Genomic DNA, 23,296 nt, shown 5'->3' with positions numbered 1-23,296 from the left:
CTTGAGTAAAGTACAACAAACTATCTTAAAACCCTTCTAATCTGAATTATGGCTGCTGTGAAATCAATATTGGCCATTGTCTCACCATTCAAGTAATAGACTTTCTCATAAGTTTCACCAACTGTAGCAGTTAGCATGGATTCTGATTCTGATTAAGGTGCCAGTGCATATAGATCTTGGTGCATTTTGAGGTTTCCCAAAGGGAAGGCCCAAGCCAGAGATGCAGTGTGGAAAGTGCATGGGAACACACCACACCAGAAACCATGGAACAGTGAGTCATACCATGGCTGGACATCACCTCTATCTGCTTCAGCTACAATAACTGATGAACAGAGATTATTGAGGTTGTAGTTCAGGAATGACAAGAGAACTGCCATATTTAGAGGAGACCTATAGAGCAAGACACTGAGAAGTAAAAAAAAAAAGACTCAAGTACACATCAAATGGGATTGCCTTTCTGTCCTAGGTATCCTTAATACTTCAAATTTTCCTAAGATGTTTTGCATTGAAGAAAGTATTCAAAGCAGAAAAAAGCCTTTTCCTCAAAATATTCTTTTCCTATTATAATGCTTTCAGTACATGTGCAGTAGGCACATGTATTCTCTGACCAGAAGAACTGAATATTTCCTCTTCTAGCAAAAACTGGAATGTAATAGCCAACAGCTACTTAATATCTACACAGACTGAATAGTCCACATGGACTACAAAGTTGCTTCTGGCTGTCTTCATGACATCCAGGGATGCTATGCTTATTGCTGGGTAAAATGGGTTAATTTGGTTTAACCCTGCATTAAGGAAGATTGGATAATACCCTAGAGTTTGATCAAAACTCCAGAGCAACCCAACAGTTTGGCCATGGTGTGAACAGTACAGTTAGACCCACTATGGTTTGGCCCACAGTCCACATAAGCTGCTACAGCCACTCCTTTTTTTCTGCACTTATCAGCACATGGAAGAGGGAACTGATCTGATCTGTGTCACAGTCACCATTGCAGACATCAGCAGAACTCTAGAAGATCTTCTGGTTGCCACAGGTGCCTTTCCATTTCCCTGATTGCACAGGCACCTCTGTTGATGTCAGCATGGGATGCCCATGATGGCCAAGAACATTCCCACAGCTATGTGGCCACCTGGGGTCAGCATGGAGCATTTCTTCTCTGAATTGGCTCTGTGATGAGAAGCCAATGTAGTTAAGACCCTGTACTCTATAAAGATTTGGATACAAGACTGTACAGATGCCAAGAAGAACCATTTCATCCATTGAAATCAATGTTTATTATTCAAGTGAAGAAGTGAGATGCTTTTTGTTTGTGACTTTCATCAAAGGCCCACTAGAATTTGACCTTATAAGTAAAATTCTTGTTCAGAATTCTTTTTTTCTTTTTTTCTTCTTTTTACTATAATCTATCTGGATATAGCTCTATGAGGCAGTATTTTATTGCATTTTCAGAATCCTGTTAATAAAATATTACATCTTGTCATAGCTGTTAGATAATCTATTTTTATATATTTTATTTTTTAGATCTTGTAAACCTGTTTTTACTCTTCTTTGTTGGGGAAAAGGATAAATGATAAATATTGATAAACAAATCCTAGGTGCTTTTGCTTCTGTTTTTGCACAGCATGCAATTATGTGTGAGATATACATTGTAGAAAGGCAATATTTCTCCCTGTGTCTCTGAAGGTGTCAAAACTTAGAAAATATTAATCACTGTTTGCTTTGAAAGAACAAGCTGGAAAAAGATTTGGAGGAATTAAGAATGACAGCAGAAGTACTATATGCCTACACGAGGCAGGTCAATTTATCCTCCAATGCCATATCCTAAATGTAGGAGTTTAACCTTTGGCAATTTCCAGCCATCCCACAGAATTAAACTATCTATTCAATATAAAACTGTCCAGGTCCCACTCAATTCAATGGGATGTGTTATGTCACTCCTGGATCCTGAAGAAACCATGTTATAGATAACCACTGTATTTGCTATAAAGAGGATTTGAGTGCTTATCAAATCTCACATGCCTGTATGTTACATCATATTTGACTTGAAAATTCAATATTACAATTTCCTAGAACCTGTTTTGGTAAGTGGTGTATTTTCTTCAAAACTTTCATTCCATAATATAATCATATGCAGTGTTGATTTCATGTGTATTTCATTGACCACACATGGCTATTTCTTTCTTTCACATTAACTAGATAGTAATCTTATAGTATGGTGTAGTTGTTTGAGTATAACTCTGGATACGAGGGTTCAAAAATGTACTCAGGCATGGAAACTCACTACATGATCATGAGCTCTCTTATGGCTGGGGCCCCTTCTACACTGCCATTTATAATCCAGATTATCAACACAGATAATCCACATTATTTGCTTTGAACTGGATTATATGAGTTTACACTGTCATATAATCCAGTTTAAATCAGATAATCTGGATTATATATGGCAGTGTAGAAGGGGCCTCAGTCTCAGAGGAAGGCAATTGCAATTCCTCTTTGAACAAATCTTGCCAGGAAAACACCATGATAGAGTCACCTTAGGGCTGCCATAAGTAGTAAATAATTTGAAGGCATACAACAATGACAACTTATAGTACAGTTCATTGAGAGCTTCCTTGTACATATGTAGAAACAAAACATCTGACTAAGGACCAATATGATTGTGTATAGTTCCCTTTGTGGGAATGGAGGAGATAGATCAGAAGCACTATGCGGAAGTAGGGTAGCTTCAAACTTTTGTCACTGCAAACATTTATGCCACCTTGAATGCTAATCACAGTGTTACTTACAATCATTACAAGCAACAAAACTAGGATATATGTTGCCCTGAAACAGAAAGCATTGCAGGTCTCATAAAATGATGTTGCAGGATTCAACCTGCGGGCCTTGTGTTTACATGTGTGATTTACACTTTAGAACTAATACAGCTTGATATCACTTTAACTGTCACCCCATCTACACTGCGGTGGCTAGATAACAAGCAGCCACAACAGCCTGAAAAAGAAAGTACTTAATGTGCAACCATGTTCTGTGCTTTCTATACTCACCAGCCAGGCCTCAAACTACTTCCAGAATTTCCTATATAATCATCTGGTCAGCAAAACTACTTTCTTCAATACCAGTTCGAAACTGACTTAAGTGGCCACTGTAGATGTACCTTCAATATTATGAAACCATGGCAATTGTAGTTTTGCAAGGTTTTAACTCTCTCTACCAAAGAGTGTTGGTGCCGCCTCAATCTAAAAATCCCAGGATCCTATAACATTCAGCCATGGCAGTTAAATTAGTGTCAAAAAGAATTAATTCTATAGTGTAGGTTCACTGGTAAATGCATAATGACTTTGATTTGGGATGCGATAGATAGATAGATGATAGATAGATAGATAGATAGATAGATAGATGATAGATAAGTAGATTGATTTTGATAGCTTTAGCATCAATACCTCTGATTTCCTTTAAAAAAACATCAAAAATTGGTGCCACTTATATAGTGGATATTTTGGCTATTCACCATACAGTATGAGGAAATACTTCCTTTTATCTAACCTGTTTATTTCAACATTGTCAGATGACCACAGAGGAAAACACCTGCATCCCTACATTATGCATAATTGTATCTATGTCTTCCCTTATTTGTCTTTCTCCATAAACAAAAAATGTCCCAAAAGTGGACACCTACCTATCTAAGGGACTTGTCACCATCTTGTGATTGTTTTAATTGCTGCTTTAATTTTTTTTACAGTTTGAGGAAAACATAACAGAATTTAAAGCATTACTTATTTTAAATATGTGTTCGATCCTTTCTATGATATAAATGCATGCAAAATATGGTAATTGATTGTTAGGAATATTTTTCCTGAATTTTTCAACCATTTTGATCTTCAAACATAATATTGTCATTAATTTCAATGCATGCAATCACAGAAAAGATTATTAGAAGCTTTAATGGTACAGCCATTAGTTGATATGCTTTATTTAAAGTCTATTTGCACACTCTTCAGTTGAGCATTTAACATATAGAAAAGAGCACACACATTCCAGGATCACAACAAACCAGACAGCTTTCAGAGAAACAGCGATGGAAGTCAGTTCAAGTACCTGTATACAAATCCCCGTGAGCAAACATGTCAATCATATAGCGACAGAATGCATATTGATCTAGCAGAACAGAAAAGGGGGAAAAGAGTAATAAGACACAATTAGAGATCTTCACCAAACACTAGGAAGCAAGAGACAGAGGGAGCTTAGCACTAAAATGAAACCTTTGACGGTTTTTTCTTGCTTAAAGCAATCAATCACCAAACACGTTGTGAAAACCATATTTATTTTCTTCTTTCCTTTCTGGATTCTTATGCACTGATGGGATTTTCCTGATGACAATTGTAGTCTAATCAAATGCCAGGAACAAACTTCAGAGAAACATTAGAAATACAGCCAGAGATTAAAACATTTAGGGCTACTTCTCTGGCCCAGTTATCCATTCTATGTCCTACAAAGTTTACAGTGGAACGAAACTTGGTATCCACTAGCCCCAATAATACATAATTCTATCATAAAACAGTATCCCTTGTATAAAATGTAATTTTTATGTTGTTTTTTTTGGTATTATACTTTATTTCATTAAACAACCATTTATTTGGGAGGGGGTGGCGGCTATTTTTTTGTACTTTTTTACTACTTCACTAATTTACTATTTTATCAATTCAATATGAGACTTATTCCCTGAACATATTTTTTCCTGCTTTTTAATAATTTTAGCAACTGTAAAATTATAAGGATAGCATTGGAAAAGCAAAAGTAGCATCATCATCATACAAAGCCCAGGACTACCACACAGTTTTGATTTTATGTATAGTTAAGCTTTCAATGCCTTAGAGCGGTCTCACATAGGCCCAAATACCCAAAGCCTCTGCTCTGAATATTTTGCTTACACTTGTTCAAAAGTCATTTTTAGAATACTATGACCCAACAGATGTTGAGTAAGAACCAGAAGCAAGTGAGCACCAGTTGAATCAAGAGTTTATAGATCTCACCACATTAGACAGAGCAAGTACCATAAAGATTGTTTGTGTAACAACAGAGGCAAGAGATGGTGGCAATGAAGCAGAGTCTATCTCTCTATTCTCCCTTAACAAAGGTGCTGCTAATTGGTCCATTGACCCAGGTCTGATGGAAGTGATTCCTTTACCATCATTGAAAAGATAATCTTCTTCATACAAAGACATTATAAACACTCTTAAAGAGAGGTCTGGCAGACTTCACCCAGCAGCAAAAGAGAATGTTGAACCTACATTGCATGACTTCATGCAAGATCAATGTTTCCTAGTAGAGCAAACATCAGAAAAAATATTTCAGATAGTGGATTTACTGCAAAGGGAAGTTCCCAGCCTAAAAGCTACTATTGGAGCATTGGTTGGACTGGTAGAGCTTGGGATTCTGGCTGCAGCACCTCCAGGAAATCTCCCTCAGTTTTGGATTAGAAGATTGTCAGGCTGACTATAAATCAAAAGTATCCAAATTATCTGCAGAACCAATGGTCAAGCAATTAAATGACATAATGGAGAGCTGGAACTTGAATGCCAAGAGACATACTCAAGATGGCAAAAACAAACTATGCCCTAATCTCACCAAATCAATCTCGGTCTTACTCCTTCTGACACAAAATTCCAAGAAACAGATGAATACCAGCATGGCCACTCAGACATCCTCCCCCTTTTAACCAAGAGACACACAACAATAATATAACATCCAACATAGCATCAAAGTATAAGGTCCTCTGTAAAGAAGAGACTGGATACTGGGAGCTGATGCCCTACTCTCTCAGCAGGCCAATGCAGACTCAGAGAAATGGTAGTGGGCAGAGGAGAAGAATTTAATAAGCTCCCTAAAATGTTGAAAAAAAACCCCCTAACATAGAAAGAGATACTCAGCTGGAGGGCAAGTGGTTATACATAACTGGCCAGTGAAGAAAACAAGTATGGCAATGATATCTGCAAAGGAACATCTAGCAGAAATTCAGTCTGCCCTGAGAAACATATTGGACCATTCCTTCTTTTATAATTTTTTTGGAGGGGACAGAATTTTTCCAAGCCATGGATGGTTGAATCCATGAATGCAAAAACTTTGGATTAAATTTTCCAACAGACAATATCTAATCCTAAACTGGGACAGAGAGGGAATCAGTTGGTATATCTACTAGAAGATAATTGGATCATTAAAATATATTTATTCAATTCACCTCCTTCTTTGCAGAAACTGACAGAGGCAAACAATTTCAGGTGGACTATATTATATGCATTTTCAGTATTGACATTCAATATATAATTTTAATTATAAATGTATATTACATCTTTTGGTGTGTAAAGTTTTGTAAAGGTGTTACAGGAAATACTCATTTTACCACTCTTCACCTTCTTGCAAGAAAGTCATTGGAGAATACATAGTTTCTGGAGATAATTCACAACTTTGGACACATGATATTGTTCTTTCTCTATGTCAAATGTGTTTTGGACATAGAAAATGCTGTTTTCTACACAGAATTAGGTGCATGCTTATACACTGTAGAATGAATTCAGTTGGTGTCAAATTTTAACTGTCCTGGCTCAATGCTATGATCCTGGGAGTTGTCATTTGGTGAGGGTGGTGAGGCACCTGTACTCTTTGGCAAAGAAGGCTAAAGGCTTTGTAAAACTTCAACACTCAATATTTGTTAGCATTGAGCCAGAGTACGTAAAGTGATGTCAAACTATATTAGTTCTACAGTGTGGTCTCAAATGTCAAGATTCTCACCATCTAGGATTATTTATTTATTTATTTATTTGGAGTGCTTCTACCCTACCCTTCTCAACCCCCTAGGGGGGACTCAGGGCGGCTTACAAAAGGCACAATTCGATGCCCAACAATTCACAAAATACAATATACAATTTACAATTTAACATCAACAGTTATTACTAGTTAAAACAATCAAATCAATACAATAACAGCAATAAAATCATTTTGTGGTCAATGTTCGCCGATTTATAAATCCATAATCCATCCAGCATTGTCATTGTCCTTTCCTACTCTGGTTGTCATTGTCTTTTGTCCATCTGCCAGCTTACCCGAAGGCCTGGTCCCAAATCCAGGTTTTTAACTTCCTCCTGAAGGAGAGGAGGGATGTTGATGACCTAATTTCCCCGGGGAGCTCATTCCACAGGCGAGGGGCCACCACCGAGAAGGCCCTGTCCCTCGTCCCCACCAGTCTCACTTGTGATAAAGGTGGGGCCGAGAGCAGGGCCTCCCCGGAAGATCTTAAACTCCGAGGTGGGACGTAGAAGGAGATATGCTCAGACAGGTACGCTGGGCCTGAGCCGTAAAGGGTTTATCTCACCAGTTCCTGACACTCAAGAAACCTGTTTTTCAAACAATGTGTAAAAATATTTTGGAGCATTCTTTCCATTTCTAGCTTCAGTTACTGAATTTGGAGTTTCTAATAAAAATAAAGTAGCTCTAACAAGCTCGAAGTTGGCCTTACTCCTGTTCTAAGAAAGAAAGAAACTTCAATAAATGGTGTACATTTGTTTACTATAAATAAATAAAGAGGATATAAAGTGTGGATATAAATGGATATAAAGTGTGCAGCAAAGACCCATTTTCTCTTTTACCCACATTCAATTGTGATGGAAGTTGTTTTAGGTCAAAATAATTGTGTACAAATATGGATGATTTAAACATGCCCCCTACAGATACCCTCCCTCCCCAAATGTGCTAATATCCAACTTGCGTTGTAGGTGAGGATGAAAATGTAAGAAGGGATTTGGCAAATGGGGTACTTGGTCATAATAGTGCCATGCTAGACTAAGACCTCACCACTAACTTCTAAGTAGAAAATAAAACTAAAGTTGAATACCACATATTTATTCTATACTATATTTTGTATCTATTCATTTATAATACTTATTTACCACAGTATGGTAAAATTGCTCAGCAGTTAACACATAGTATGTTATAAAATTCTTAAATATGTACTGGTACATAATTTACAAATGTATTTGATGTGTAAATAATAGAGGTGCAACATAGCACTCAGAATTTTTGTACAATATTCAAGAGGTTGTTCTCAAACAATGACTGCATTTTCAGGTTGTTTATGTTGCTGAAAACTAGTTCAAATCTAGAAAAGAATTGAAAATAGCTTCATGCAAGTATTTCCTGGCATTTGCTCAGACTATGAATTGGACAGTGATATTTTGAGGCAGTTTCTGATATTTCATATATGGTTTCATATAACCCAATGCATGCTCAAATGCAGAAAGAGGTGCTAAGTAAATCACGGAAATATGAATAATATCACAATATCTTGATGATCACACTTTGAAAAGAGATGTTTATTAACAATCTGCTTGGCCATATCAATATTCCATATATATAGTAGAGAAATTCTAGCATGTTTATGCAGAAATGATTGTGTTTCCACGTGTATAAAATGGAAACATGAAAAGGAACCACACACTGCAATCTTAGTAATGTTTATTCAGAGGTAAGTCTGATATAGTTCAAGAATCACTTATGCCCAGGTAGGGAATTAAAGTAGTGGTGACTGGTAGCTCTCACATCAATAGGTCAATGACATTGGGCTGAGCTTTAGTCTGAACTTTAAAGGAATTGTCTGAGGTACTTCATGAACTATCTTGGGGCTCCTGCCATTGATCTAACTAATTTTTCCAGCAGAAATCGGTGACAAGTTTGCAACTCTTCATTTCATCATAGTTTTAGTTTGCGCTTAGATTCCCTTGGGGTAGAATTTGTATTTCAGCTTTTTTGTACTGAAAGATCACTTCCATTGTTTGGTTAAAGGAAACAGTTAAATATTCATTTAGCTATTCATACAGGTCTTTATTTAGGAGACAAGTGATTACACTACCTTTGCATGGTTAGGATACTGGGGCCATTAAAATTTCACTGGTCAGGCATTACCTTTAATACTTGGTTTGCTAAAGGCTATGTTTTTGGTAAACAGTTGATATTATTAATTGCCAAGTTTCTTTTTAAATTTTTAATCTTTCTTTGATGCACACCTGTGTTGGGTTAACAATGGGTTTTATATACTTTTCCTAGTTAACCCAACACAGGTGTGCAACAAAGAAAGATTAAAAGTTAAAAAAAAACCTCAGCAATTAATAATATCAAATGTTTACCAAAAACATAGCCTGTAGCAAACTAAGTATATTGTGATCCACTTATATATTTTATAAGTTGAGCAGACCTTTGAAAATTAAATGTTTGGAGACAGTACATAATGAACTACATGATAAATTCTGGTAACAGAAGAAATACATGCCTGACTTCTAATTCATGTCAAATTTAACTTAATAAAAGCAATAGTGTGTGTGCACATGTAAAAACCATGTTGCTATACTTAATGTAGATTGGCCCCTTCCAAACAACTGTATGAAAACCACATTGAAATGGATTATATGGCAGTGTGGACTCAGATAATCCAGTTCAAAGCTGATATTGTGCATTATATTGCTGTGAGTTATATTGCTGTGTGTAAGGGCCCTTAAAGTGCATCTACACTGTTGAATTCATGCAGTTTGACACCCCTTTAATAGGCATAGCCTATTAATGGGAGTTGAAACTTAATGAGGTATCGGCGTGCTTTGGTAGAGAGAGCTAAAAACCTTGATTACATAACAATGCGCAGTGGTAGTTAAAGTAGTGTCAAACAGTTATAATTCTACAGTGTAAATGTATCCAATCTCCAGATAATATAGGTCAAGTCTGTTTCTCTGAGCTATCTCCAGTTTCAGATCCAATTTGATTTAAGCATGGCTTTTGTATCAATCTCACTTAAAAGACCTGGTTTCATTCTATCCAACAAATGTTGTATGAATGTCTCTCTGTAATATTAATCTGAAAAGGGGAAAGGCCATTAACTTTATTTCCATCCAAGGTTCTTTGATATCTATGGAAAGCCTATTCATTATATTGATAATATTACTTTTTCAAATAAATTATGTGCACTTAAAAACAACTGCCACGAAAAACAGTTACAGAAACAGATGTGTACTATGGAAGTCCGTCTCTGCATGTTGTACATTTACATATAAAATTAATATGCATTGTTCTTTATGTATTTTAGAGAGATATGCAGTTTTATTTTGATGAATTGACCTTCCAATACTCATATAAATGACAAGTATGGGAAGAGTTGATGTGCTTTTGGTTTTGATTTGGTTTAGTGAATATATGTTGACTTTCTACATCAACATATGGATAGAAGTCCTCTGAATAAAGTTGGAATATAAATATTTAGAAGGAAGGAAGGAAGGAAGGAAGGAAGGAAGGAAGGAAGGAAGGAAGGAAGGAAAAAGAGCAGGCAGGCAGGCAAGTCTGTTTCACTCAGGGTTAATTTGATCAAAAGTCTAGAGATAACAGGTGCTACATTGCTATTCATGATTAATGGGACCCATCAGAGGTTAGGGAGAGTTCCCACAGATGCAGGGATTTCAGTAGGACTCATTCTATTCTATGGTAATCCCAAGTTACTTTTTTTAAATAACAGCTTCCAAAAACTTCCAGCCAACATGATCACAAAGCATTTAGTGAACTGCAGTCTCAATAATCTTTCTCTTTGTAAATTCAGGACCTATACTTCTAACTATGATCTAGCATATGTTCATGTATACTTCAAAAATATGGAGGAGGGTAAGCTGCAGAGAGACAGTAAAGATTATAGTCATGTGCAACAGATTTATACTTCCATAACTGTGTCTGTGCCTTGCTCTGAGGCCAAGAGAATATGACTATACAGCTTCCAGAACAGATCAGATCTGATGTGTTCAAGTTTGTTAGGTCATGAGCATGACCAAGCAGAACTTGAAGGGCCTCTCACATACAGGGGAAGACCTCCTCCAGAATGGCCCCAGCCTGAGGCAACAATAGCCCAAAGGCATGAAGTCTGACATGAGGTCTGAACAAAATGGAGACCTCCAAATGAAGGTTTCCTAATATACTGGCAAAGGCTATAAAGCTAAACACAAGGCCTAGAACAAGATGGATGCCTCTCAATATAATGCAATATTTAAAGCTTAACAAGAGGCCTGAAACAAAAGAAAGCCTTCCTTGAGGCACCTCAGGAGAGAACTCTACTCATTGCAGCCACCCAAACCTCCAGCCCTTATGCTCTGCTAGAAAATCTCCTCCAATAAATGCTAAGGGCAGAAACTGCCAAAATTGCAGGGTGAATCCCTGGGGCCTAGGCATAACAATTGAAACCTTATTATCCTCTGGAAAAGGATAGGGGAGGGAGCAAGGAGGGAAAAGCCTAATTCCCCATCAGGAACCTGCCTCCTACTTCACTCTGAAGCAAAGAGGTCCGTGGGGGTTGTGTGGAACAGTCTTAAATAGTCTGTAGCTCTGCCCCTGTCAACCACCCCCACCAATTCTGGTCTCCTTTATTAGGGCCTTCAAATTTCCCCCTGCGCCTTAGGCATAACTGGCCAGTTGTGGGTGGGCCAACTTGGTTGTTTCCACTATATCAGTTATTGCTATGTAACTTGGTGGAAAGATTGGTAATGACAGTGCGAGTAAATTGGCATAATTTGGTTGAGATAGTGCTTGCAGTTCTGAAGGCACTCTTAATTTTTGCTTCTCATAGACTTAGCATAGGGATTTGGTTAACCAGTTAAAATTCATGAGTAAACCAGTTTCTTTTGTTACCTGAAATTGGGGGGGGGGGGGTAAATGCCTAACCCAACCCCCCTTCCACACCTTGGCTACAGGCTTGCCTGGGATGCAGCTGTAGCATTTAAAATGGTTCAAAGCTGATATATTTGCATATTGTGTGTACACTTAGGAGCTGATTTGGTTTAAAAAGAAACCAGATAGAGGATCCCAGTCTGCTACCCACTCAGATAATGCAGGCTATAGACCTCATCACACTTACCAAAACAAGCTTCCTAGGACGCTTCAAGCCTTCTTTGGGGACAAAGCCCAACACCAGCCATCACACAATATTGGCAGAGACCCTGCCCCCAACTGGGTTGGAAGCATCCTTGGACACTTCTCTCCAAACATAGAAGCTTCCCTTGTTGTGCTGACTCCACTGGAGCCAGCATGCTTCTGTTCTGTTTGGGCGATGCTTTTCCTGTGCAGACAGGCATGAGGATGGGGGTGGCCAGCTGTAAGGAGACCACATTGTTCTATTGCCCCCACCAGGCCATTGGCCAGACCTCTGGGGATTGGGGGGGGGGGGGTATTTCCCCATGCTTTTGGACCCTGCAGAGTTCCATTAAATCAAGTTTTTACAAACAGGAGAAAAATGAAAGTCGATTTCCAGTTTCCTTATATTTGAGAAAAGACCAATCCTGATCAATAAACAGCCAAAGGAGGAATTGAGCAAAACACACTCCTACATTTTTGAGGTTATTTGAAATTGCCATCCATTTGTCATGCTGCAGGGCCCTTGAAGCCCCAACAAAAAGGACAGGGACTAATGTTTTTTCTTCACTAGTGATGTAGACTGATAGACTTAAAATTGTGGAGTATGCCATCGATAGGCTGACAGTCACTGATCCTTCTCTCAAATGATGCTAAACTGATGCCTTTCACCTTATCCTTCTCATTACTGAAAAATCCTTTGTAATGGAATTTGTTTATTAAAGAAAGCTTTGAATTGCAAAATAAAAAAAAATATTAGCCAGAAAAGCATTCCACCAATATTTCCAGGCAATTTTGCTTCATTTTCATTTTAACGTGCAATAATCAAACTGGCATATATATCCCTTAGCATTGCTTTTATTCCCATCTGAGTTTAATTCTTTAGGGGAAGAAGGGAGGGTGTGGTCTGGATGGCCTTTAGCTTCTTTGTCTGGCTTTCTTTTCCCTGCACATCAAAGCTCCTTGGCTGTTGGCTTCTGGTAGTTTTTTTTACCTTTTGTATCCGACTTTTCTGCAAGCTGCAAAGACACTTCTTCTTTTGCTTTGGCTTTAGCTTTCTCGGGTGCAGCTTCCTTTATTTTGGTTTCCTTATGTTTCACACTTTCAGGTGCCTTGGTTTCTGGTTTTCTTTCTTTCACATCCTTTTTAGCCTTTTCTTCAACTTTGATGCTCTTCTTGTCTGTTAATTTTTTTAAAAAATCATAAAGTTTAATATCTTTTATTTATACTTTGCCACATGACACTAAAAGGCATTTAGTTTTAGTGCAATTGACATAACTGTAAATATTGAACAGTCATTAATAACAATGGTTTCCTAATCCATTCAAATTATTGTTTTCAAAGGCCTTCAAGGCAACACCACAACATGGCAAACTATCCCATATTTTTGGCATCATTTATTAAGAGCAGGTCCATCATTGCCTTCATCCAAGACCAAGACTTGCCAAAGGTCACTCACTGGGTTACCTTGGCTGAGTAAGAGTCAAGAATAATCCAACCATCAAACCACTACACCCTGGCTTCAAATAAGAGTGTTTAAACTTTGTGGCAATACATCTGGAACAAGGGATTCCTAAGGATGCCATCATAGTCAGACTGTATCTAGTGCCTTCAATGTCTTGCCAGATGCCAACTGGTCTATTGCCCCCTTTTCTTCCTTCAAGAAAGAAGGAAGAAAAATGTGGCAACTACTACGTTTCTGCATATGATGACAAAACGACACCAAATTGGGAGGGATAGCCAATAGTCCAGAGGACAGGAGCAGGATTCAAAACGATCTTGACAGATTAGAGAGATGGGCCAAAACTAACAAAATGAAGTTCAACAGTGACAAATGCAAGATACTCCACTTTGGCAGAAAAAATGAAATGCAAAAATACAGAATGGGTGACGCCTGGCTCGAGAGCAGTACATGTGAAAAAGATCTTGGAGTCCTCGTGGACAACAAGTTAAACATGAGCCAACAATGTGATGTGGCGGCAAAAAAAGCCAATGGGATTTTGGCCTGCATCAATAGGAGCATAGTGTCTAGATCTAGGGAAGTAATGCTACCCCTCTATTCTGCTTTGGTTAGACCACATCTGGAATATTGTGTCCAATTCTGGGCACCACAATTCAAGAGAGATATTGACAAGCTGGAACGTGTCCAGAGGAGGGCGACTCAAATGATCAAGGGTCTGGAGAACAAGCCCTATGAGGAGCGGCTTGGGGAGCTGGGCATGTTTAGCCTGAAGAAGAGAAGGCTGAGAGGAGATATGATAGCCATGTATAAATATATGAGAGGAAGCCACAGGGAGGAGGGAGCAAGCTTGTTTTCTGCTTCCTTGGAGACTAGGACGTGGAACAATGGCTTCAAACTACAAGAGAGGAGATTCCATCTGAACATTAGGAAGAACTTCCTGACTGTGAGAGCCGTTCAGCAGTGGAACTCTCTGCCCCGGAGTGTGGTGGAGGCTCCTTCTTTGGAAGCTTTTAAGCAGAGGCTGGATGGCCATTTGTCAGGGGTGATTTGAATGCAATATTCCTGCTTCTTGGCAGGGGGTTGGACTGGATGGCCCATGAGGTCTCTTCCAACTCTTTGATTCTATGATTCTATGATGTTTTGGTTCCCACGCATCACGTTTTGTAGCAGAAAACATAGTACTTGATTTGCAATGTAAAGACCTTGTCTTTTTGAATAAGAATTTACACAAATTACAAGTATTTCTCAAAGAGAAATACATTTGTAGGATCTGAGCAGGACAGCTGAAAAACAGGGCTCTTGAAGTTCTTTGATTTCATAGGGCCACGTCAAATCAAAGTCAAGTAACAATAAAAATATATTGGAAGAGAATTTTGCTCTTGAGATGACTGACCTTTTGATTATTGTTAACTCACAGCACTTCTTGCTCCATGGAAATCATACTGATTAGCAAGAACAGTAATTCCTGTAGCTACTTTTATAATTATTTAATCAATTCTTAATGAATAAAAAAATTTAATACCTTTTGGAGCAACTTTTTTTTCAGTTTTTTCTTGCTGTTCAGTTTTCACCTTCTCTTTCACCTTCTCTGCTACTGAAATATTTTAAAAGAACTTTACTACTAAAGTTGCTGTAAAAATGCATTTTGAATGTAAAAGAAAAGTTAATTGACATAAAGTGGGAGCTCCATGCAGAATGTTAATTTCATTTTTTAATTTTTATAGATGTTAGTCTCATGTAAGATTAAATTTATTTATTTATTTTACTGTATTTGTATACCACCTTTACACAATGAACAGAATTGACAGAACTTACAAAATGTACAAAACTTACATAGGAATACCACACTCACAGTACTTAGAAATAAGTATCAACATTTCTGAAACACATTAGAAAGAATAGATTAGCTATATTCTTACCTCTTCTAATAGTTGTAGTAATAAATGAAGTAACTTGTTACCAAAAAAGAAAAGCTTTTTCATAATGTCAAAAGTGATGAGCAAGTTAGGAGGGAATTGCAACATGTTATGTTGCAATTTTATATATGTTACATTTCTGTAAGTCTTGTGATATTTAGGGCCCTATCTGCACTGCCATGTAATATAGTTTCATAAGACAGTTTAACTGCATTATATGAGTCTACACTGCCATACAATGCAGTTTAATGCAGTTAAACTGCATTAGGAAACATTATATGGCAGTGTAGATGGAGCCTTAATTTCCTTTGAAATGCCAAACTAATACATCTTCAAGGCTTTTTTAATATTATAGTTATCCCCTAAGCTGCTTTGAGTTTTTTTAAGGGAGAAAAAGCAGGGTATAAATATTTGTGTGATTGCTTAAGGCATTACAATGAGATGCTTATTATTATCTTTAATGCCTTAAGCAACCACACAAACATTCCCTTATCATACTTCCACGTAGCAAGATTAGATAGCATTGCATAGAAAATATTTCTCGACAGCTTTCAACTACATGTACAGTTTTGATTGGTTTTTCTTGCATCACACATGCAATTGTGGAACTAAAGCCCACAATACACAATGTAGTCAATCAATACAATTACAGCCAACATGAAATGTAAACACTTTCTCCATATCTTGAATTACAAGTTCATTAACCTTATCCCATTAAGTGAGGGATTCGCCATGCATCATGGTGAATGTGTGGGGTCCCAGTGGGGAAAGTGGAGAACCTGTGTCCCACACCCCATATTGCCACCAGCCCCATCTGAGGGGGAGTATCCACCGCCAGCTTCCGCCATTGTAGCAAAGGCAACATGGAAAGCCTTTTGTGTTGCCGGTGTGACAGCATAAGCCACTTGCTTGCCCCTTTCACCATGGAGCCTGGCCAGAAGTAGTTGTGTATCATGTAATGGGCTCCATGGTGAAAGGGGTGAGGAAGTGGCATATGACAGGAAAATCAGCCTGTATGATGAGGTTAAACAGTTTATTTATTTGTTTGTTTATTTATTTAAAACATTTATATTCTGCCCTTCTCACCCTGAAGGGGACTTAGGGCGGAGCACAGTGTATACATGGTAAACATTCAATGCTGGGACCCAAATTCACATATAATACATAAAAGTTAAAAAACATTTATCAAAATATTAAAACACACAATTTAAAACCGTCCTAGTCATCCACATCAAATCTAATATTTTGGCATGGCCCTTTTTCCTATTGCCGCTTTATTTCCCTGTCCCAAAAGCTTGGTCCCACAGCCAAGATTTCACCATCCTTCTAAAGGACAGGAGGGATGGGGCTGACCTGGTCTCACCAGGAAGGGAATTCCATAGCCGGGGAACAATCACCAAGAAGGCCCTGTTTCTCATCCCCACCAATCACGCCTGTGACAATGGCAGCATGGAAAGCAGGGCCTCTCTGGAGGATCTTAATCTCTGTGATGGTTCATAGGGGGAGATGCATTCGGACAGGTAATTTGGGCTGGGGCCATTTAGGGCTTTATAGGCCAAAGCCAGCACTTTGAATTGTGTCCGGTAGCAAACTGGCATCCAGTGGAGCTGGCATAACATGGGAGTTGTATGCTCCCTGTATGCCGTCCCAGTTATTAACCTGGCTGCCTCTCGTTGGACTATTTGAAGCTTCTGAGCAGTCTTCAAAGGCAACTCCACATAGAGTGCATTGCAGTAGTCTATCCTAGATGTAATGAGAGCGTGGACCACCATGGGCAAGTCTGACTTCCCAAGGTATGGGCGCAGCTGGCGCATAAATTTTAATTTTGCAAATGCACCCCTGGCCACCGCTGCAACCTGGGATTCCAGGCTCAGTGATGAATCCAGGAGAACTCCCAAGCTGCAAACCTGTGCCTTCAAGGGGAGTGTAACCCTATCGAACACAGGTTGCGACCCTATACCCTGTTCGACCTTGTGACTGACCAGGAGGACCTCTGTCTTGTCTGGATTCAACTTCAATTTGCTTGCCCTCATCCAGACCGTCACAGCAGCCAGGCACCAGTTCAGGACTTGGACAGCCTCCTTAGCATCTGGTGCAAATTAGTGATAGAGTTGGACGTCATCTGCGTACAGATGGCATCAAACTCCAAAACTCTGGATGATCTCACCCCGTGGCTTCATGTAGATGTTAAACAACATGGGGGACAATACTGAGCCCTGTGGGACCCCACAGGAGAATGGCTGTGGGACTGAGCAGGAGTCCGCCAGCAACACCTTCTGGGTACGACCCTCCAGGAAGGACTGGAGCCACTGCAGAACAGTACCTCCAAGACCCATCCCTGCGAGGTACCCCAGAAGGATACCATGGTCTATGGTATCGAAGGCTGCTGAGAGGTCCAGAAGAATCAACACGGACACACTCCCCCTGTCGAGCTCTCTGCGGAGATCATCCACTAAGTCGACCATGGCTGTCTCAGTTCCATGTCCCAGTCTGAAACCCGACTGTTTAACACTAGGGCTTCTAGGGACACAGTATAGTTCTCATCATAAACTCAAAAGCCATTAGAAATGTGTTGATGAATTCTCTCCTTAGATGGCTTCTGGAACATGGCCATACTTCTGGAATATGGCCATAAAGCCTGCAAAACTTACAGCAACCCAGTAGTTCTGGCCATTAAGGCCTTCAACAACACAATTCACCTCTTGGTTTCAAAGTAGGTTGAAGATGCCTTTACAGTTGGCAGCATTTGCTTTTAAGTATATTATTGACTATTGACTATTTATTATTTGTACTACATTATGTTATGTTTTCATTAAAATGTCAGGTTTTGTGCATCACTTGGACTGCCGGAAAAATGTGAAAGAAAGGCCACAGAGTACAATCCTATGTATGTTTACTCAGGATAGAATGTGTGTAGGATCATAGCATTTAATCAGCATCAAAATAAATAAATGATATAGGGGAAGAGTTAAGCCATTTGTAATACCATTAAAAAGCTACAGTGAAGAAATTGATGAGAAACCTATAGAATATTTCTTCCTTTATGTCCCCTCAAAGTATATGTTAAAATAGAACAGCATCAAAAGAATAACAGGATTCCTTCTTACAACCCATTACCATACAAATAATAAGTAATAATAATAAAATATGAACATTTTTTCTGGGCACCTCTCCTTGCCTAACTGTAAAATATAAGTGAAACTGTCAGTGAGAGAAACACACATTACAGACAGAAATGGAAATGGTGTTGCAAACAAAAAGGGACAACTTGAACATCTATTTTTAGATACCACGAAAGTCACACACAATGTGTTGGTAAACAGCCTCAGAAATATCCTGATCCTCACTAAATCGAAAACTGATATACGGCTTTATTACAAATATATCCATGGAATGGATTTTGAAGAAAACAGAACAATCACCTCTTATACAATAGTCAAAGGGCTTACTATAAAATGCCATATACTTTTGCAGTGCTTTGAGCTTGCTTAGAAGAAGCTGTCAACAAATTGTATTCTCTAGTATATTAATTTATTGTTGAAAACGGTCCATATACTGCAGACAAATCTTTATAGTTGTGCGATTCAAATCGGCATTTGACTTAAAATGGACACTAGCTATGAAAACATATAGCACGAGTTTCCTGACATAAGTTGCCACTGGATATTTCATTACAGAAGACTGTTTTATGTATGTAATGAATGGCAGTCGCTCTCCATCCAAAAACAACATTGAAAAGCTAAAGTATTCAATCTGGATTAATTCATTATAGTGTCTAATACAAAAAATCTAAAATGACAACTATTTATTTATTTATTTATTTATTTACAATTTATTTACAACATTTGTAACCCGCCCATATCAGCCGAAGGTGACTCAATGTATTTCACACACTGGTTAACACAGATCAAAAACCATTCTTGAGAGCTGAGCAAATCTCACTGACGTGGATGAGTGAAGCACAGTTGTGTTCTTGTATAATTCCTGTTACCAATATGTCCTTTCTTTATACTTTATAGTTGTTTTAACAATTTCAGCAATCTTTATGAAGGATGACATCCAGGTGAACTGTGTCATGTGAACCAGATTTATTTGTTTTTCATTCTATCACATGAAACTGGATCTAAAACTATTTTCTAATGTGGACTACCTCTGTTAATGTCTATACTAAAAGGTTTTAGGTTGTCTCTGTGTGTATGCAAATTGCAAAGGCAACACCATCAGAGGAGGTGACACACAAATGACTGTCTATAATTTTCTTGTTATTGTTTGAGCAGAAATTTATTATTTTTTTAATAAAAATAGCTCTGAAGTAAGATATAACCACTCAAACATTTTTCAAAGCCCAGCTTTCATGTACTGCATCAGTATAACTGCAAGGCTAAAGTCTAATTTACTAATTTACTAATTTACTTTTTGAACATTCTAATGCACATATACTCTCTTCAGAGCTATCATTATTAACCAGTTACAATGACAGTTGTAATAAGGTGGCATAGGCCCCTTCTGCACTGCCATATAAAACCCAGGTTATCTGCTTTGAACTGGATTATCTAGCAGTTTAGACTTAGATAATCCAGTTCAAAGCAGATAATGTAAGATTTTGTGCTTTGATAATCTGGATTTTATGACAGTATAGAAGGGGCCTTTGTTTGCATGCACTACAAGCATGTATTGTTTTTGTTGCTGCTGTCTTTTTATAGTCACTAATTTTGTCATTCAGTGATATATGAGAATTATAATGAGTAACATTATTAGAAAAAAAAAACATTAAGGATTCTGTATGGCCTGGTATGAGAACTAACACACTGGGTGTTACCAATCCTAGAGAATAAGGTTGTTTGTGGATTAATTCCAAAGTTGAAGTTACCTTTTGGAGAAGGAGGCACTTTCTTTTGAGATTTTTCTTCCTTTGTAGGTTTCTCTTTGAGAGGCACTAGAAAGAAAAACGAATGACATGGTAACTATCTAGGAAAGAGTATTGAGGAGGGCAGGCAGGCAGGCAGGAATGATATTGATTGGACACTGGGTTGGCTTGGGAAACATCAAGAGCCACAGAATAACAATTAACATACTAATATAATTTAGTGATTAGTGTGTTTGATGAGACTGAAGAGGAGCAAACTGAAAGCTCATCTTTCAGCTTTGTTGTGAACATCAAGAACATCAAGAAATTTTATATGTTACTTTGAGCTCCTTGGAGCAAAACTGGTAGCAAAAACAAAATTAAATTGAAGAAGCTTGGTTATTTCATATTGCAGATTATCTATGGCTTTCTGCAAAAATGTACCCTATGTACGTTTTAGTCTTTAGTTTCAATGTTTTACTCATTCAGATATCAATTTCCAACATGTGTGAGATATTATCTTTCAGCATATATGAAATCTGGGACACCTAGGACCTTATCAGATGGCCATTTGTAAAGCAGGAGACAGTGGGGGAAATTGTGAGGAAGCAGGCAGTGGAGGGAACTATCACGTTGTGTTCCCTACTGTCAAGGTCCGTTGTATCCCTTCCCACTATGTTTCCCCACTTTCTCCTGCTTCCTCTTCCACTCCTCTTGTTTTTTTTCTATGAGGAATCAGGTGTACACACAACTCCTATGGGCTCTACTGCTGCAATGCTGCCAGCACAGAGTCTCGTCGGAAGTAGCCACATGTCATATGATGGGCTCCATAGCAACGGTGGAGAGAAACAGGGAGAAGATGCTTATTTTCCTTTATAAGAGGTCTCCGATGAAAAACCTTAGATAAGATAATATCTATGCATCCATAATAACCACTAGTCATGATAAACCTGTATAGTCAACTACATCCTTAATCTGTCATAAGAATGCCACTGGCACCCCATTTTTCCTTCCCTTTTCAGGTCCCTGTTTTTTTTCTCTTTCAAAAATGATATTCTTTATATTATATTGTGTAGACCATGAAAATCTATATTTTGATTTGATTTTGTAGATCATTAAAGAAATTGGTAAACCACAACATTTGATTTCCTGATGGAGAACCTCTACTCAGGATTAAATGCCACTGTCAAGGTACAGGATGAAGAAAAAATATGGTTTCCAGTTGGCAAGGGGGTTAAGCAGGGCTGGATTTAATTATGTTATCTGTTTAAGTTGTATATTGAATGTTTATGTAAAGCTAAATTAGACTTGGAAGAAGAAGATATAAATTGGAGGAAGGAACATCAGCAATTTCAAATATGCACATGGCACTATACTACTAGCAGAAAATGACAGAACCCTAGAAAAATTACTCAAGGAAGAAACTCAAGGAAGAAAGTGCAAAGGCAAGCTTACAGACAAAAGAAAATGAAAATAATTACCAACAATAATTTAAATAACTTTAAAGCAGATAATGAAGACAGTGAAATGCTAAAAGATGCCCTATGTCTTGACTCACTTATTAATTAAAATAAAAATTACAGTCAATACATAAGAAGAATTGGATTTGGAAAAGCAGTTATGAAGGAATAAGGTAATATCCTCAACTGCAAAGATATATAGTTGATTATTAAAGTTGGGATTGTCCATACAATTGTATTTACTATTTCTATGTATGGTTGTGAATGCTGTACAGTAATGAAAGCTGATAGAAGAAAAATGACTTATTTAATGTCCTATCGCGCACTGGGCCTATGACAATGTCTGTTTACAGAACGTGCTTTCTGTATGCCCAACGGGACGCCGGGGTGCCTTAGCTAAAGGGTCCCATAGGTTTCCTAACACAAAGTTCTGTAGAGGCTCAAACTAGATTCAACAAAGTTCTTAATTAAGGCTTAAATCTTCAAACAAATGAATTAAATGCTTTATAATCTTGAAAAATGAGTAGATTTCTTGATCTGCCAACAAGGGACAGGCAACTGGTTGATAAACTGTTCCTATCTTCTATAGGGAAACCTTCCGACCCCTACTTGGGCAATCTTTCTTTACCCTGCTGGTGTGAGGCCCCAACTCCCGGCTCCAAGCTGCGTTATGGATAGCCCGAGTGACCCTTACCAGGGAATGGTTGCTGTAGATCTGCCAAGCTGATGCCCTGTAGATTTGCCCCACGAAGGCCGTGGAGCCATTCCTTTATTTTCCAGCAAAGCTGGCTGTAACTTTACTCCCCAACAAAGCTGTAGAGGTGTTCCTTTTTCCCAGCAAAATCTGTGGAACTGTAACTTTACTCACCAGCAGAGCTTTAGAGGTTTTCCTTTTCCCCAGCAAAAGCTGTAAGAAGTGAAGCTTTTTGCAGGTGGGACAGAAAAAGCCCACACGTCCTGCTGTAAGGCTCCAAACTGTGAGACTGAATGAAAAGTCCCCTTTTCCCTCCAAACCTGGGGAAAGGGGCGGATCTAAAGGCTCTAACGATGATTGATAGGTTGTTGGCCCTATGACTGCAACCTGGGGAAAGCTACCCAATTGCAAAATGCATGGCCCAAATGAATTCAAAGAAACTAACAGTGCAAGAAAAGGAATCTGATCTCCTGGCACAGCTGTGCCAGCACATTTAATATTTGGTGCTGTAAGAGAATTTTGTGATCACTGTTGACTGCCAAAAAGACCAACAGTAAATAAAGCCAAAAGTCTCAATAGATTTCATGATGACTAAACTGAGGCTATTGTACTTCGGCCAAAACAACTGACTAGAAAACTAAGTAATACTTGGCAAACTAGAAGGCAGTAAGAAATGAGGAAGAAAAAATTATAGGTGGATAAATTTAGGCCCCTTCTACACTGCCATATAATCCAGTTTCTGATTCCAGATTATCTGCTTTGAACTGGATTATATGTCAGTATAGACTCATATAATCCAGTTCAAACCAGATAATCTGGGATCAGATACTGGATTATATGGAAGTGTAGATCCAGCCACATCAAGGAAGCCATGGCCATGAATTTGCTAGACATGGGACCCGTCTACACGTGGGTTGGGAAAATATATTTCTGATCTGCATTTATTCCACAACTCCCTTGTTAGCACCACAAACGATACACCACACACCATTATGACT

General features: G+C 38.3%; 1 protein-coding gene across 3 annotated transcripts in view; it reads right to left on the bottom strand.

Moving 5' to 3' along the window:
• The window catches only part of TRDN (triadin), a 124,721-nt gene that overhangs the window by 13,384 nt on the left and 88,041 nt on the right, over window positions 1-23,296 (bottom strand). For all 3 annotated transcript variants that reach the window (XM_067466862.1, XM_060775211.2, XM_067466868.1), the window contains 4 exons: window positions 20,169-20,234; window positions 14,905-14,976; window positions 12,915-13,100; window positions 4,097-4,156 (listed from right to left, as the gene is read on the bottom strand). In XM_067466862.1, coding sequence (XP_067322963.1) covers window positions 4,097-4,156; window positions 12,915-13,100; window positions 14,905-14,976; window positions 20,169-20,234 — 384 coding nt within the window. The remainder of the gene's footprint in view (window positions 1-4,096; window positions 4,157-12,914; window positions 13,101-14,904; window positions 14,977-20,168; window positions 20,235-23,296) is intronic.

The sequence above is a fragment of the Anolis sagrei genome, chromosome 1, assembly GCF_037176765.1.
Source record: "Anolis sagrei isolate rAnoSag1 chromosome 1, rAnoSag1.mat, whole genome shotgun sequence".
Lineage (NCBI taxonomy): Eukaryota > Metazoa > Chordata > Lepidosauria > Squamata > Dactyloidae > Anolis > Anolis sagrei.
Note: the sequence above shows the minus strand (reverse complement) of the source record. Positions and strands in the feature narration are given on the sequence as shown.